General features: G+C 38.9%; 1 protein-coding gene across 1 annotated transcript in view; it reads right to left on the bottom strand.

Annotated features, from left to right (window-relative positions):
• The window catches only part of LOC130469737 (uncharacterized mitochondrial protein AtMg00860-like), a 28,871-nt gene extending 16,759 nt beyond the window's left edge, over positions 1-12,112 (bottom strand). The window contains exon 1 of the mRNA XM_056839189.1: positions 11,948-12,112. Coding sequence (XP_056695167.1) covers positions 11,948-12,112 — 165 coding nt within the window. The remainder of the gene's footprint in view (positions 1-11,947) is intronic.
• Positions 12,113-18,403: the final 6,291 nt, after the last annotated feature.

Genomic DNA, 18,403 nt, shown 5'->3' with positions numbered 1-18,403 from the left:
AAGATTAAGGCACTGCGGTCTGATAGAGGCGGTGAATATCTGAGCTATGAATTTGATGACCATCTGAAAGAATGTGGAATTCTATCAGAATTGACTCCTCCCGGAACACCTCAATGGAACGGTGTATCAGAAAGGAGGAACAGGACACTGCTAGACATGGTTAGATCAATGATGGGTCAGGCCGAACTTCCAATAGGATTTCGGGGACATGCACTAAACACAACTGCACTCACACTAAATAGAGCTCCGTCTAAAGCTGTCGTAAAGACTCCATATGAGTTATGGTTTTGAAAGCCTCCAAATGTGTCTTTTCTTAAGATTTGGGGTTGTGAAGTATACGTTAAACGATTAATTTCAGACAAACTTGAACCAAAATCTGACAAATGTATCCTTGTGGGCTACCCAAAGGAAACAAAGGGGTATTACTTCTACAATACATATGAGAACAAGGTGTTTGTTGCTCGAGATGGTATCTTTTTGGAAAGAGATCACATTTCCAAAATGACAAGTGGGAGAAAAGTCGACCTCGAAGAAATTCGAGTCGAACAACAAACTCTAGAGAATGCTCAAGATAACATTCAGGTTGAAACTCAGAGATCTTTAGAAGTATCTGGTGAGAATCAAGAACCTACTAGAAATGTAACCCTGCGTAGATCGCAGAGATATAGGTCTCAACCGGAAAGATACTTAGGTATTTTGACGAACGAGAGCCATGAAGTTCTATTGTTGGAAAGCGATGAACCTGCGACTTACAAACAATCTGAATTAGACTCCATGTCTGAAAACCAAGTTTGGATTTGGTCGATTTGCCAGATGGCTACCAAGCCATAGGAAGCAAATGGGTTTTCAAACTGAAAAAAGATAAGGATGGGAAACTAGAAGATTTCAAAGCTAGATTGGTTGCAAAAGGTTACAGGCAAGTCCACGGTGTGGATTACGATGAATCCTTTTCACCAGTTGCAATGCTAAAGTCTATTCGGATAATGTTAGCAATCGTTGCATATTACGATTACAAAATGTGGCAGATGGATGTCAAAACCGCTTTCTTAAATGGTGTTTTAACTGAAACTATGTTTATGAACAACCTGAGGGTTTTGAGGATCCAAAGAATGCTTAAAAGGTATGCAAGCTTAAGAAATCCATTTAAGGATTGAAGCAAGCATTAAGGAGCTGAAATATACGTTTTGATGAAGCAGTCCGTGACTTTGGCTTCGTCAAGAACGCAGACGAATCATGTGTATACAAGAAAGTCAGTGGGAGCAAAACTGCTTTTCTAGTATTATATGCCGACGACATATTACTTATCGGAAATGACATTCCTATGTTGAAGTCTGTCAAGATTTGGCTTGGGAAATGTTTTTCGATGAAGGATCTAGGAGAAGCACAGTACATACTGGGCATCAAGATCTATAGAGATAGATCTAAAAGGATGATTGGACTTAGTCAAAGCACTTATATCAATAAGGTGCTTGAAAGTTTCACGATGGCAGACTCCAAGCGAGGCTACCTACCCATGTCTCATGGAATGACTCTAAGCAAGACTCAGTGCCCAAAAAAACTGGATGAGCGTAGAAGAATGAATGGGATTCCATATGCATCATTGATTGGTTTAATAATGTATGCGATGCTATGTACACGCCCGGATGTTGCGTACGCACTCAGTGCTACGAGCAGATACCAGTCAGACCCAGAAGAGGCACATTGGACTACTGCCAAGAATATTCTCAAGTACCTGAAAAGGCACAAAGATGACTTCCTGGTCTATGGTGGAGATGATGAATTAATTTTGAAAGGCTATACGGACGCAAGTTTCTAAACCGACAAGGATGATTTCAGATCACAGTCTGGGTTTGTCTTCTGCCTCGACGGAGGTGCAGTAAGTTGGAAAAGTGCTAAGAAAAGCACCATTGCGGATTCTACAACTGAAGTGGAGTACATTGCTGCACATGAAGCAGCAAAGGAAGCTATTTGGCTAAGGAAGTTCATAGGTGAACTTGGTGTAGTCCCCTCCATTAAAGGACCAATAGCTCTATATTGTGACAATCACGGAGCTATTGCACAGGCAAAGGAGCCTAGACACCACCAGAGAGTCAAGCATGTACTTCGTACATTTCACCTTCTACGAGAGTTCGTAGAAAGAAAATAAGTCGAGATAAGCAAGATTGGAACTGACGACAATACCTCAGATCCATTGACTAAACCTCTGCCGCAAGCGAACCACAACTCGCACACTGCAGCTATGTGAATCAAGCATGTTGGAGAATGGCTTTGATGTCCTTAATTAATGTTTTAAAGTTTTAGAGTTTAAATATTTTGTAAAACATTTTGGTTAACCATTCATATAAATGAATCGAATTCATTTTCCATTTAAATGAGTCCTGTTAATTTGACGATATATTCAAGATAGACTGTCAGGACCAGTCCTGTGACTAAGAAATTTCTATCAAGTGAACTTTAATATCAAAAGTTGAAAATGGTCCCTGGTCGAAAGTTTTCTATAAAGATGGACGCATAGAAAACACTAGACGACTAGAATGCAAAATGACTAGTAGTTCTGTTTCTTGAACTATGTGGACATGGCAATGTCGCAATCATTTGCATAGATACTTACTTTGAGAATAGTATCGGACAGACCTATGAAACTTTACTGTAAGAGATGAAAATCTATCACAAGTAAATTTCATTACATCATTAGACACTAATCCTCCATACCTGAGTGATTTGAGATTACTTGTTTGAGAAATGGTTACTTTGACGTTGTCAACCGTCTCACCGCAAAAGGAGACTGTAACGGCAACGCTCAGGTAATCACCTATCAAACGAAGTCTAACCTCAAGATCACAAGATTGGGATTTTCCTCCCATAAATCGGGATGAGATGCTGAAAGTTGTACAAGGCCACTCGGAGAGCTAGAAACTGAAAAATGCATGGCCGCGCACAGATGAATCATAGGCTATTATTATCTGTTTATTTGATCAGTTGAAATCTGAAACCGAGAAATGCCTCTGGACATAATAAGGATGACTACTCTTACCTTATGTCCTTGAGCAAGCATCAAGCGACAAAGGAATAAGGCAATGCACACTTGTCCCTAAGGACAAGTGGAAGATTGAAGGAAATAATGCCCTTGGTCCAAGTATGTATTCAATGCTAAGTCTAATAAATGCGGTTCAGTATTAATTAATTATGAAAGTTAATAATTCAGTGAGATCAAGTGAGTTGTATGCCTAGCTAGAGGCCGCTTCAGTTCGAGTGGAATTAATAATATTAATCCACAGCTTACTCTTGACTGAACCCGTAGGGTCACACAAATAGTACGTGAACAGATCAAGTATTTAAGTGAATGAAATACTCTATTTATGAATATTCGAAAACGACGGATCTCTGTTCCAGTGGGAGCTGAAATCGTCAAATGGCAAAATATGAATACTCCGGAAATGATGATATTGCCGGAAACGGAAATATGGATCATAACGGAAATATAAATATTATCCAAGTGGTAGATGTTGTCGGAAACGGAAACATGGTACGTATCGGAAATAGAAATATTGTGAGAATCGGAAATATTGCCGGACACGGAAATATTGCCGGAATCTGAAATATTGTCGGAATCGGAAATAAATTCCGGAATCGGAAATAATAAATATTGATCGGATCGAAAATAAATTTCGGAATCGGAATATTAAATATTTTTCGAATCGGAAATGAATCCCGGAATCGGAAAACAAATCTAAAGCGCGACGTACGAAACGATCGACGGACGAGATTGCAAGACGCAAGACCCAGCACGAACCCAGGCCCAGCGCCCAGCGAAGCCCGCGCGCACAAGCGAGCAGCAAGGCAGGCCCAGTGCAGCAAGCAAGGCAGGCCCAACGAGCAGCGCCCAACGATGGGACGCGTGCTGCCAGCGCCCATGCCTTGGGCCGAGCCGAGCACCAGCGCCCCTTGTGGGTTGTGTGGCTGCGAGGCTTCGCACGACCAAGTCCTTGGTCGTTTAGGATTGCTTGCTTAATATCGTTTTCCTAATTATACTCGAATTGAATGTTTTTGTTAAATCTATATGTAATCCCCCGTAAATTTACAAACGTTATTTATATATTTTAACGTATAGTTAATATATTTAAATAAGAAATTATGAATTTTAGAAATAAATATATAATTAACATATATTTGTTTATTACATTTGAGTATTTTAACGATTTATGTTATCAAAAGTAATTTTGAATTTTATGTTGAAAAGAAATCGAATTACGAAATCATATTGAATTTAAAAACGATCCTAATTGATTTTGGATTGAAATCCTAAAACTAAATCCTAATTCTAAGCCCACTTGATAAAGACTAAACATTAAAACCCGAAACTACTCTCCTTCCTTCTCCTTCACTTTCACGTGAAAACAGAAAAGAAAAAGAAAAAGAAACGCTATTGCTCCTCCCCTTTGTCAGTCGCCACCACTAGCGCACACCACCACCTCTGCACACCACCACCTCTGCACTCCTTACTTCACCACCGTCGACGTGCTCCTCCCCCTCTCTGCCGATACTCTCTCTCTCCTCCTCCCTCTTCTCTTTAGTTTTTCTTCTCCTTTCTTGTTTTTCGCTCCTCCTCACCATGTTTTTGCTTGGCCGTCGAACCACCACCACCGCGCGCCGCACCACTTGCACCGCCGCTGCGGCCCTGCCCAGCCGGCCTCCCTCCTTTCTCCTCCACACACGCAAGCAATCTTGCCCTCTCTTCTGTGCTTCTTGCTCGAACACGCAACAACCAAGTGCGACCACCGCAGTCACCACCTCCAGCCGCGTCGCCCGTTCTCCGCGACCACCGCCATTTGCTGCGCCGCCTGTGCTCCACCGACCAGCCTCCTCTCTTCCCTCTTTTTGTTAATTCCTTTAAAGCCCTAAGCTAATTTAATGTTTAATTATGTTTTATTAATTCAATTTATGTTTTTCTTGAGTTAAGTTTATGATTTTATGATTTAATTACGAATTTCAGATTTACATATTTGCATAACGAATTTCTTAAATTTCAGATTTAATAATTTGGTTAAATAAGGGGGTTTAGTTATTAAAAAATGAATTTTTAAAATTTTAATAGTTTTAAAATCATGGTAGGATGATTATAAGTTATTAAAGTTATTATTTTTATGATTTAAGCATGTTGAATATATTTTGGATTAGTTTGAAATTAATTTATATTGCTGGAAATTGTAAAGGGGCGTGTTTATTGGAGTTTATGATAGTTGGCGATCATTAGTGAAGTAATCACCATGCTAGGAGGTTTAGTAATTAAGTTTTGACATTGGGGAATGTTCTAATTATGTTGAGGAAGTGTTTGAAGCACCCTAATGTTGCTGAAAATTCAATATGAATTGATATGAGTCTATATTGGTTGTTATTAGGTGGAGAATTCTCCGTAGGCGACTTTTGAATTATTAAAGTGGTCTCGCATTTTGTTTACACAAGGTACGTACATACCTGTGTGCTTGAAATGTGTGTTATTTGTTGAATCCATGTTGAAAGTTGTTGATGAACTTGGTTATGTTGGAATTACATGTTTAATATTGTTGGATGGACGTGTTGAACATATATATTTCGTTATGAGAATTATAACATGTTAGTAGATGATTGATGCAAACATGTTGGTTGGGAACATTAGATTATTATATGTATTGATTCAGATCGATTGTTCATTGTTCCCTTTTAGCTTTTCACTACTTTATAAGGGCCGAGGACCTTGTTTAGTAAGTTGAAACCTTATACCCATATAGAGGGGTTGATCAATATTAAAGGAAAGGTTGGATTAATTGGAATAAGTCTTGATTGACATCTCTGTGATCACTTACTTAATTCCAAGATAAAAACAGTGGAGAATAATTGTTGATTGTATGACTTATGTGATTGTTGAGTCATAACAGAGTTTAATTTGTAAATCATGTAAAGTGCAACTGAGTAGCAGTAGTTGGGGTCATGGGTCGCCTATGGCTTTTTCTGGGGCCGGATTGATCACCGGTTCTATTTTATTCAAAAGTCCCTCAATATCGCAGGTCATTGGGGATTACGGAGTCGCGCCCGTAACTCGTCTTCCTTAGTGAAGAAGTTTCTAGTAGACAACTCAGTCCATTGAATATTTCAATTAAAATAATGTTAATGATACAAAGGTCTAGTTCAGTCAAATATAGTGTTCAAGTCAATATGTTTTGGTTATCTTTGGTTATGTTTTATTAGTATCATGTTAGGATTATTATTGATTTAGTATGTAGTACTCAGCTTTGCTGATTACGTGCTTTTGCTTGTGCATGTTGATCATGGCTATGCCTTATTGATCCTGTGATGACCCAATCTTTGGTGAGCAGTCTCTAGGGATCCATAAGCATTGTCCATTGCAGGTTTGAAGATGATGCATCACTGGGGTTCGGGATCTGGAGAGATTTGTGTAGTCGTTATTTTATTTCATTTGAATTTGGTTTTGTTGAACTTGTGTTTAATGGACTTGAATTTGATTTGAACTAACTATGTCGACTTCGGTTTGTTGGTTTTGGGTAGTTGACTTATTTAAATTATTAAAATTATATATTGTGTTTTCCGCTGCAAAATTCTGAATAAGCCGAAACGTTTTTACACGGGCGATAATACCTTGATAATTCTCTATAGTTATATTTATAAAAAAGGGGTGTTTTAGAAAAAGGAGAATTGTCGGGGTGTTACACTATAACACTTAGGTTTTTGATTAAACATTAAATTCTAATGATTTAATTCAACTAGAATCCTAATGGATTTAGTTATTGGAATCCTAGTAGAATTCTAATTCCGTTATTTCCACCCTATAAATACGTGGTTCATAATCACAATTTATATAACAATACAATAAGTATTCAAATAGATTAAGTTCAAGTAATAATTTAATAATTTGCCTAAATTAATAATTAAGCTTTCCGAATAAACATAATACCTCGGAGAATATTCTAGTTGGTTGAATCTAAGGCGGATCTGAACGTGCTGTGGACTATCTACGGAGGGGCAACATTTGGAGTCCTAAACTTGTTTTGTTCGGTTCGGGAGTATCTAGGGAAGGCACGCATCACATTGTATGTATCCTAATTATGCTAATTGACTATGTGGCAATTAATTTGGATTCCTGGCTTTATGGTTTTTCCGCATGAAATATATAGTTTATATTTGTCATAACCAAACATTTGGAAGATCATTTGAGGGGGGTTTCAAGTATGAAATCCCCTCAACGATTACTCCTTTTGAGGAATTTCCTGGTTCAAGTCAGTATGAACATCACAAGAACACCATAGGAATAGTAATTTTGAAATTAGAAAGGTAGAAACTTTGATTTGGAGAGTCCTCAGAAATTAACCAAGATTTAGGTGTTGATTGATTTCCAAGCTTGGACTCCCAAATTGCTTAGGACATTAGAACATTGAACTTCTATCTTAAATTTTTTATATGAGTGTGTTTTGTAGTGATTTTATGTTGAATATTGAAGGATTTGAAACTTCAACATTGAAGGATTTATATTTTAAATTTTGAAGAGTTTTGAAGTTGGCAGAGCTTCGCTACTCGTGATTCTTAACCCCTTTTCTCGTGGAAAAATGGGGGAATTTATAGGAAAATTTGCTGGGATTAGGGAAAATCAGCGCCACGCCAGGCGATGGCCTTGCGCCAGGCCCAGGTACACGTGGCACATGACAGCTGGTACAGGCCAGCGCGCCGCTTTTGCCCTTTTGCGCGTTTTGGCGGTTTGCAAAAGATGCTCTTTGTACCTTCTCCGTCCTTTTTCTTGGAGGTTAAGGCATGGATATTTATGTATTTGAAAGAGATATTTTTGAGGAATCTTCTTGAGATTGCTGATTTGTACGGGTTTCGCTCGGTTTTACGAATAGCGCCAGAAATGCTCGGTTTGGGGCCGACGCCCGAATTTGACTTTCCTTATATGATTTTGAGTGGAAAAGTGAGAAAGAGAATGATGGTGGCATCTGTTTCTTGTGATTTAACTTGGATTTTGAAATTGTATTTTGGAAATGTGTTTGGGACTGAATTGAAACCCGAGGTTAGGATTTGGGCCTAGGGTTTGTATCTTTGAATTGGAAGTTCGGAATAGAAATTGATCTTGGGAATTGAACTTGTTTGAATTTTAATGATGAATTGGAGTTGAATTTTTGGATTTATAATGTGATTGGATTGGAATTATGTTTGCTTTGAGATTTGTACTTGAATTTTGAACGAAAGTTCAGAATTGAATTGAATTATGTGCTTTGCAACTGCTCGCTTGTACTTGGAAATGAATCGCCTAAATCTATTGGTTGTATCGCCATTGGACTCTAAGGGAGACACAAATTTGGTGTCCACAGAAGCCTCCACTTTGACCGAGCTTTCAGTTAGAAAATCGCAAGTCAAAGTATTTCGAAAGGGACGGAGAATGGTCAAGATGCTTTGTAATCAAGACCATTCTTAGTGCGTCGGTATCTGCATAAGACAAGCGTTAGAAAAAGGATAGAGTCTACCTCCATGCGGCTTGAAGACTCTGATCTTTGTATGGATTGTATTGTTTTTCCGCCTTTGATTTAGAACGGAGCTTGGCATCGAAAATTTTGAATCTTGAATTTTGAATTTTGTACTTTGAAAATTTGAATTTTGAATCTTGAATTTTGAATACCCGGAGTGAATCCGCTGGGTTTTTGTACTTGCTTGAAGTGTCGTCTGAGGCTTGATCCTCTGGGAATCGTATCCACTGGGGAAAAGAGTTTTTTACTGACGCTTTGGATTTTGAATTTCTTTGGACTTTCCCGGAGCTTGGGTCCGCTGGGAGTATGAGGCTTAATAATTCCTTGCACTTTTTAACTTCCCGGAGCTTGGGTCCCCTGGGATTGTTGTATTGAAGATTGTCCAGTAGCCCTTTTGAGGTTTGAATTGTTGAAGCTTGTAGATGTTTTTAGAACTTGAACCTTTAAAGTTTTTACCTTGCATTTTGTACTTTGGAATTATAGATGCCTTGCTTGGCACAACCTTGCTCGGTTAGAGATTATAGAACTTGAATTTTGAATTTTCGTACTTTGAATCTTGTACTTAGATCTTGTAGATGACGACTTCACTAGAGACCTTTATGGGTCTTGTATAAGAATATGCTTGGATAGCCTAGAAGTTGGTGTAGAATTTGAATGCTAGCTTAGGCATGGATAGCCTAGGCGTTGATGTTGACTCTGAATAGTCTTTTGCAATAGAAGTCCCTGGCTAAACTTGTGCTTCCACTGGGGATGTTAGGATTGCTTTGTATAGACTTAGGATATTCTAGCTTGAATTGACTATGCTAGTCGGCTTTGTACATGTGTCACCCTTTAGTCGGGGATGTTGGTGCTCTTGATTTAGAACTAGGCTCAGGATTAGCCTAGATGGAATTGACTCTAGATAGTCAATCTTTGAGGAAGGCTCCGCATAGCCTCTTGAACATATGCTCTGAATAGCCTTTTGTACTTGAAGAGGCTATAAACAACATTTTTTCATTTGAAGAGGCTCTGAACAGCCTTGGCAATGAAGAGGCTCTAAATAGCCTTTTTGTACTTGAATAGGCTTTGAATAGCCTTTTTGTATTTGGAGGGGCTCTAAATATCCTTGGAATTGAAGAGGCTCTGAATAGCCTTTTTGTACTTGAATAGGCTCTGAACAACCTTTTTGTATTTGGAGAGGCTCTGAATAAACTTTTTACTTGTTCCAATCCTGCAAGGTAGCGAGATCAAAGCTTTGCCTTAGGGTTTTGAGGCTTTTGTATTTGGATATCGGATTCTTTGGATATTTGTGTTTCTCTTGGATATTGTATTTTCGAAATGGGTTTGGAAAAAGGTTTGAAATTTGAAATGGCTTGAAAGGGTTTTGTACTTTGTATTTGTATGGTTTGAAATTTTGATCTTGTACTTGGAAAAGGCTCGGATATTTGCTGTGTGGTTTGTATTTTCTTGTAAGGTTTAAATTGAACTGGTATGCGTTGTGTGTGAATTGAAATTTGAGTCTAAATGTATGCATGTAAACTGAAAAAAAAATTGCCATGAAAAAGTTTGCCCCATTTTTTGGAGAAATAATGGACATGCTATCTCACTATAAGCCCCCACTTTGACTGAGGTTTTTAGGTTAGAAAAAGCGGAAGTCAAAGTATATTCGACTCTTGCAGATACAAATGTTGACTCGACTTAGGACGCCGATCTAGGACTTGAACTTGACTCATGCATGATTTTTGAAATGTCCTTTGACTGACTTGGACTCGAAACTTGGAAGACTTTGGAAAACTTTGAAGATTGAACATTGAATGTGCGCGTTAATGTATCTAAGACCAAGATATTTGATGGGAGTATAAATACAATACACAGTCTCTTTGACACAATAAGGAAAGGTTGTGCTGAGTTGCCATTTGAACTTGGAAATCTTTGACTCATGCGGTTTTGACGCTTTGAATGCTTTGAATATCTTTGATAGATCCTTGATGTGCTTGGACAAACAATGCTCGTCTGACGGCGTTGGGTGTGACATAAGCCCCCAACAAGACATGACTGAATGAGATCTTGGATCTTGAATTGATATGCGCTAACTCGATTTCGAACTTAAGATTCCATGTAGGGGTCCTAGATGAAGGGCGGTCATATGGCCGTAGCTGTGAAGTGTGTGAAATGTGCAATACAATTGGTGATACTAAGCTTGGATGCAAAAGGTTTTGAAATTGAGTTAGGAAAATTGAATTTTGAAAAGGTGACCCATGATTAATTGGTTCACGAGGATGGGTAGGTCATAATGCGGGTTCAAGCCCCCAGTTTAGCTCTAATGGATAAGGGATGAGCATTGGAAAACCTTTGAATGGTCGTCTTTCGCATAATTATCATGTTCTTTCTTCTTATGCTGCGCACAATCATCATATTCTTTCCTCGTGCGCGACTTATCTGTTCTTGAATTTTTTTTGATCTTTGAATTTTGCAATTGATTTTCTTTTTTGAAATTGATTTTTTTGAAATTTGAAAATGGGCTTTCAAATTGAAGTGGTCGGGCCCTGTGAGAGGTTGCCTACGTAACCATGGTGGAATCAGGCCGTACGTAGCTCTTGGTTTTTGAAATTTTGCAATTGATTCCGACACCTTTGATTGGACACCTTAATTCAGCTTTGGAGGGTTGTTACCGGGCTAGGTTTTGAAAGATGGATAGGATAGAGGTTCAGTTTCTCGTCCCAGGCTTGATTTTGATGCTTTGATCTTGGATATTGCCATGTTAGGTGCTGGCTCTTTGATCCTTGAACTTTGAACTTTGAAACTTGATTGTTGAAAATTGAATCTTGAATGCTTGCCTCTTCAGCTTTCGGAAATTTTGAATCTTGTATGCTTGCTTTTTCAGTTTTTGGCAATTTGTATCTTGAATGCTTGCCTCCTCAGTTTTTGGCAATTTTGAATCTTGTATGCGTGCCTCTTCTACTTTGCCACTTTTTAACTTTGAATGTTGAATGCTTGGATTCTTGAACTTGTATTGGAAATTTTCTTCCCATCCCAAGCATGGTCCGAATGGGAATGCTCTTTGTTTTGTAAGGTTGTTTTGTGAGGATATCTTGTAAGGATTATTGTATGGTTGATTTTGAAAAGAGGGAGTGAATTCCCGGTTTGAATTTGAAGGGTGCTTTTGGAGTGTTGGGCTTGTCGTATATCATTGACGTTCTGGTGCCTTGAATCAATTGAAAAATTTCGAGCCCTTTTGAAAGATCTTTTAAACACATGCTTTTTTTTTTTTGTAAAGACGATCAACTTAGGTAATAAATGCTCATGTTATTGAATGAAAATTTAAAATGCATACATGGAGGTCCTTAATGCTAGAGTTGCGGGGTAAGCTTAGAAAAACATAGAAAAAGACATAGAATCCTGAGCTAGACTCGAGTTTGCGCGCTTGCGGCTTTTTTAGTCATCATCATTGTAGGAACCATCAGTCTCAATTCTTCTAGCTCGCTTGCTGGGTCATCACTGAGTTGATCATCATTGTATGGATCCTCTTTAATGTCAGCCCCGACCTCATTATTTTGCTCATCTTCGATATCGACCCCAATGTCATAAGCCCTTTTGAAAGTCTCGGGGCCCAAGTAGACCATATGATTCTTGTACTTTGGAAGGAGACTTGCAATGAATGTTTTGACTAGATTCTCCTCTAAAGGCCGTGATATCATTTCAGAAGCAACCTTCTCCACTTGTTGAGGTAGGTGGTGAACTTTTCATGACTGCCCTGTCAGAGCACTTCCAACTCACGTAGAGTGGTTTGAAGTTCAATGTTAGGATTAGAATGCTTGAGTGATACCTTTCCAAGTATTGGTGTCTTTGTCCTTGAGAGAGTAGAACCACTTTTGACAGGCTGGCTCTAGTGACATTGGGAACACAACTGGGTAGAGTTCAGAATCAACCCCTTTGATGGTCATCATAGCTTGAAAGTTTCGAATATGATATTTAGGATTGTCAGTTGTCTTGAACTTGGGAATGTCATTTAATTTGTGGAGAACTCTTCAGGCAAGTTCACCTTCCCCTTGAATATATCATTAGTAGAGGTATCAAAGTAGTGCTCATTGTTGGTGACCTTGTTCACCATGCCCTCAATCTTATTTGTAATGTTTGTCAAGGAATGCTCAGCCTCAACTACTCTTAAACGGGTATCGAGTTTTTTGTACATGGTGGTATTTTTGGCCACTGCCGCCATGAGTTCATGAAACTGCTCAACTGTTGCCATTGTTGCTTGAAATTTATGGAGATGCAAGGACTAGTGGAGCTTGACCCAAACTTTCCCTTTGTTGTCGAAGCAAAAGCGTTTCCTGAAGCCTAGACACATTGACGCGCATTTAGCACTTGAACAAATGTAGAAGACACGACTCATGACCACTCAAGACATAGACAATGGACACATGAAATGCAAATGCATGCTTTGAACGAGAAGACCTCTAAGCACCACTCCACTAATTAAAATCGAAATGTTTTGATTTTGTATTTGTAGCTATATTTGGGATTTCAACCCTTTCAAAAATTTGTATTTGAAGTATTTTGGAGAGAACCTCAACCCATTTGAATATGGCAATTTGTTCCGGGATTTGCAACCCGTTAGAACTATTTTAGACGAATTTAAACCCATCAGATTTGTACTTGTATTGGGGTTTGCAACCCGTTGGAAATATTTCAGAGGGATTTCGACCTATTGGGTTTTGTACTCGTATCGGGATTGGTAACCCGTTGGAAATATTTCAGAGGAATTTCAACCTATTGGAATTTGTATTGGAATTTGTACTTGTATCGGGATTTAAAACCCGTTGGAAATATTTTACGGGAGTTTCAACCCGGCAATAGAACTTGGAATATTTAAAGGGAATTTCAACCCGACATTAGAACTTGGAATATTTCAAGGGAATTTCAACCCGGCAATAGAACTTCGGATATTTAAAGGGAATTTCAACCCGACATTAGAACTTGGAATATTTCAAGGGAATTTCAACCCCTCATTAGAACTTGGAATATTTAAAGGATATTTCAACCCTGCATTAGAACTTGAAGTATTTCAAGGGAATTTCAACCAGGCATTAGAACTTGAAGTACTTCAAGGGAATTTCAACCCGGTAGAATTTAGAAATTGATTTTGTATTATTTCAAGGGACTTTCAACCCGGGATAGAATTTGGAAATATTTTAGGGGAATTTCAACCCAATAGGAATGTCTTAGAATTTTGTATTATTTCTAGGGATTTTCAACCCATTGGAAATGTCTTTGGAATTAGCAAAGGGGTTTTGGATTATTTAAAGGGAGTTTCGACCCTTGGAAGTGTTTTTCTTGGAATTATTTCAGGGGATTTTCAACCCATTGGAAGCGTGGAAACTTGTTCCGTGATTTGCAACCCGTTGGAACTATTTTAGGGGGATTTTAACCAATTGGAAGTGCGGAAATTTGTTCCGGGATTTGCAACCCATTGGAATTATTTTAGGGGGATTTCAACCCATTGGAAGTGCGGAAATTTGTCCCGAGATTTGCAACCCGTTGGAACTATTTTAGGGGGATTTCAACCCATAGGTTTTGGAATTGGTATTTGAGAATAATGGTAGATAAGAATTTTTGTAGTTTGAACATTGAATTTTGACACTTGAGTTTGATTTGGAATTTGAATTGGGGAATTCGACAAGAGAAGTTTTGTATAGTAAATGAGGCTTTGAATTTGGAATTTGAAGAATTTGGAATTTTTGGACTTGAAAATCCGGCATTATGCCGCCATAGGTTTGAGGCATTTGAAAATTGAATTTGGAACTTGATCTTGAAAGGTTTTGAGTAAGGTCTTGAAAATTCGGCATTACGCCATCGTAGATTTGGACGTTTGAACTGGGGAATTTGCACATATGACTTGGACTTAGAAGCTTGACTTTGGAAATCCGGCATTATGACGTCGTTGAATTGGATTTTTGAAACTTGAGTTTGGAAATTTGATTTGGAAATCCGACATTGTAACGTCGTTGGATTAGAATTGGAATTTGGAATTTGACTCGAAAATCCGGCATTATGACACCGTTGGATTGGAATTTGAATTTGGAATTTGAATTTGGAATTTGAATTTGGAATTTGACTCGAAAATTCGGCATTATGACGCCGTTGGATTGGAATTTGAATTTGGAATTTGACTCGAAAATCTGGCATTATGACGCTGTTGGATTGGAATTTGGAATTTGACATTTGTGCGTGAGGCGTGTTTAGGGTTATTTGAATCAAATGGAGTAGCACTCCTAGAAGACCCTATATATCAACGATTTTAGATGCATGAGGTTTGGATGATGCTCCTAGGGGTTAGGTTTCCTAGTTGGAGGCTAATGGTTTTGGCAAAGCTAGAACTCGAGGTTAGCCATTCACGCGTGCAAAGGCGCCCACACAACGCACAAATAGCACGTTGTCACACTAGCATGAATATGCATGCGACATGCAAAGTTCTCAACCTAAGACCGGTCTAAGTTTTGTATGATGCAAGTGGTCGGCTTGGGTGTCAAAAGATCCTTGACTAAGAGGCGGATCCGGCAACAACCGTTTCACATCCACCTAAGGGAAGTGTTTGTTGGCAGGCGAACTCCATGCTTGACGTTCCTAGCTTGACGTTAGGAACGTCAAGCAAATGTCAAGTTTCGGTAGGCGCGGGAATGGTCCGACACTTTGGTCAGGAACCGTATGGAGAATGACCATTCCGTTACCCCCGGGGCTAGCCCTAATGTAGAACACATTCAAGTTGGGAAAGGTAGAAAATCGTTTTGCACAGATAAATGTTTACGAAATTATGCAATGATATGCCTAAAACACAATCGTATTTGAACATTGTACTTGAAAAGTTTTCACTTCGATGTTCGTTCTCGTAATTTGGGAGTGCCCTTCGAATTTCAGAATTTCCGAGCTAAACTCCCACTCGAGTGTTTGAGCAAAAATGGGTAGTGAGCCACTGGAGGCCACTGTGCTGATGGCAGGCAGCAGCGCCAGACGCAGGGGCTGGGCCCAGCGCTTCTGCTGGCACTCAGCACTTGAGCGCATCAGTGGAAGAATGCTCATGAGATGCCCGTATACTCGAATTGAAATTTTAAACTCCCCAGCAAAGTGCCAGATTATAGGGGGATTTTCTTTTTGTATTTTTATATATCCCTACGGGTTTTGAGATTTTGAATTTCGAAGGAGTCGCCACCAAACATGTTTAAGGGTCTAGTTTGGAAAGACCTTAGTATGTGAAGGAAATATGTCCTTCATCCAAGGTGCATTAAGTCTAATACCAAGGTTCAGATTCATTGCGAACAATTAATTCAGTGAGATCAAGTGATCGGAACAGCTAGCTGGAGCAACGCGTCCGATCAGTGAGTTCTAATGAATATTAAGCTCACAACTTACTCTTGACTAAACCTACAAGGTCACACCAATGGCATGTAACAGATCACCGGATTAAATGAATCGGAAATTCATTTAATAGCTTTTCGGGAATTAGTTGGAAAACGTATTATACGATACGACCTTGCATCGGAATCGTATATCGTATCGCGAATATTCGTAAGCTAGGCGAAACGAATAAATGGTATCGTACGACGGTGATTCGTCGTATACGAAACGATAAATAATAATATCGGAAATATATTAATCGCGGATACGAGGAGGCAACGCTGCCAGCCCAACGAGCCAAGGCGCGCAAGCGCGCAAGGCTCACTAGGCGTAGCAGCGAGCCAGCGCGCAAGGCCCATGCCTTGGTTGGGGCGCGCGCATGTGAGGAGTAGCAGCAGCAGCGCACACAGCGCGGCCCAAGGCCCAGCGCCTGCGTGGTGCGGGCGTATGGGCTTGCTGTCCGGTTCTTGCCCTTGTGGCTTGGCCGGATAGTATTATAACCTAAGGGGTTATAATATTATTCTACACAAGTTTTCCTAACCTAATACACAATTCAGCCACACACATCAAACCCTAAGGAGGAGAGAGAAACCCTAATTCTCTCTCAGCCTCCAAAGTGAGTGCTTCCCAAAAAGCAAAGTATCTTGATCGATTGTCTAAGCTACGATAATCAAGACGGATCTGACGTGTCGGTGAACCAAGTAGAGGAACGACAAGTGGAGTTCTTTGTTCGTGTTCGTTGACAGATTATTGTGGAAAACACGCTTCGAATGTAAGTTTCGTTAATCTGTGCTTTATAAATGTTTCCTTGCTTTGGGGATTGTTTCCGCACATGTTATTATGTTTAACTGTATTCCCCTACAGTGGTATCATGATCCTTATATATTCAAAGCATGAATTATCATGATTATTATTGTTTTTGCATCTGTCGAAAATTTGGAATTTTTGTTGATTTTTCGGAATTTTTACGAATTATTGGATGAATTGCGTAATAATCAGGTCCGAAATAAAAAATGTTCGTTTTTTTGATTTTTAAAACCCTAATTTGATTGAAAACGATTTTCTAAGATCAACCCATGCAAACGGAATTGTAAAAACAGGCCTCGAAGTATCGTTTTTTGGGCGTTTTTGTTAATTTTTCATTAAAAATTAAAATTGTCGGACAGTAATTCAATTAAAAGGTCGACCTAAACTACTCGGAATTGCTTGAAATTTTGAAACAATGTTGCTGGGTACATGCTTGATCAATGGTAAATATTTCAGATTTTTCCGATAAGTATAAACCCTAATTTTGCCTTTCCCCAATTCATAAAATTTGAAACCCTAATTGAATTTTAATTAATTTTGGTTTAATAATTCGGTTAATTGGGAAAGGGGATATAATTTCATGGGTCCGTGGCTAATTTTAAAAATTATTGGATTAAAATTTTGAATGGTTTCGTTAATTTTAATCGCACTTAAACCAAATTATTAAAAATCTGAAATTTAATTATTTATGAACGATTTAAAGCTTCGGATTTTATTAATTAAAAGTTCAAACTTTAAATGTTGATTCGTTTGTTCTTAAAAGTTTGAATATTGTTAGCCCTTGATTTAATAATTTTACGAAATTGGATTGTCGTTAAAGTTTATTGAATCGTTAAAAATCGTTGTTTTTCGAAAATAAAAATCGTAACTTTTTGAAAAATAAAATTAATGCAAGTTCGTGAAATTAAATTAAATTTTAATTAAGTTGGTCCGTATCACGAACCAAAGGCACGAACATGAGCATGGTGGACGTATGGCTCGTCGAGCCATGCGGAGCCATTGTGCTTGACCGAGCCGCATGCGACACGGGCAGCTGCAGGTACGCTGCGTGCCTCGTGCGCGCTGGGCGAAGGAAGGGGCAGGCGGCATTGCTTGCGGAGCTGCGACAAAGCAAGGCGCGAGCCATGCGATGTCCATCACACACACGACGCACAACACGCACGCAGGGGCAGCATAGCTGCGGGGACGCGATGCGCGCGCGGGGCTGGGGTGTGCGAGCCTTGCTCGTGCGCTCTTGGGCCTCAAGCAAGGCATGGGGCTGGGCGCAAGCGTAGCCCGACTACGTAATCGGACTTTTTTAGTTGAAAATTGTTTACTTCGCTGGGCTTCGTATATTTGCATTAATTTGGGCTAACGGGATATTTAATTTTAATATTTTATTTACTTGGCCCGGGCCGCGAGTTTTAATTTAATATTTCATAATTAATTATCCGGAATAATTATTGGTTTGAGTGGGAGCCACTAAATGAAATTAAAATAAAATAATTATTTTTAATTATTTTCGTAGGTCGCATTATTTTAATTAAATTCAATTTTAATTAGAATAAAGTCTAAGGATTAATAATTTGGAAATTGATTAATCTTTTAGGACGCGTTTATGTGAACGTGAATTTTAATTAATTCACGTAAATACTTGCATATTAATATGGGCCATTCGTTTTAGCACACGAATGGATGAATGCATAGCATGTATATTTTATGTAATGCAGGTACTC

The sequence above is a fragment of the Spinacia oleracea genome, chromosome 3 (assembly GCF_020520425.1).
Source record: "Spinacia oleracea cultivar Varoflay chromosome 3, BTI_SOV_V1, whole genome shotgun sequence".
Classification (NCBI taxonomy): Eukaryota; Viridiplantae; Streptophyta; class Magnoliopsida; order Caryophyllales; family Amaranthaceae; genus Spinacia; species Spinacia oleracea.
The sequence above is the reverse complement of the archived record's forward strand: the minus strand, read 5'-3'. Positions and strand labels throughout refer to the sequence as shown.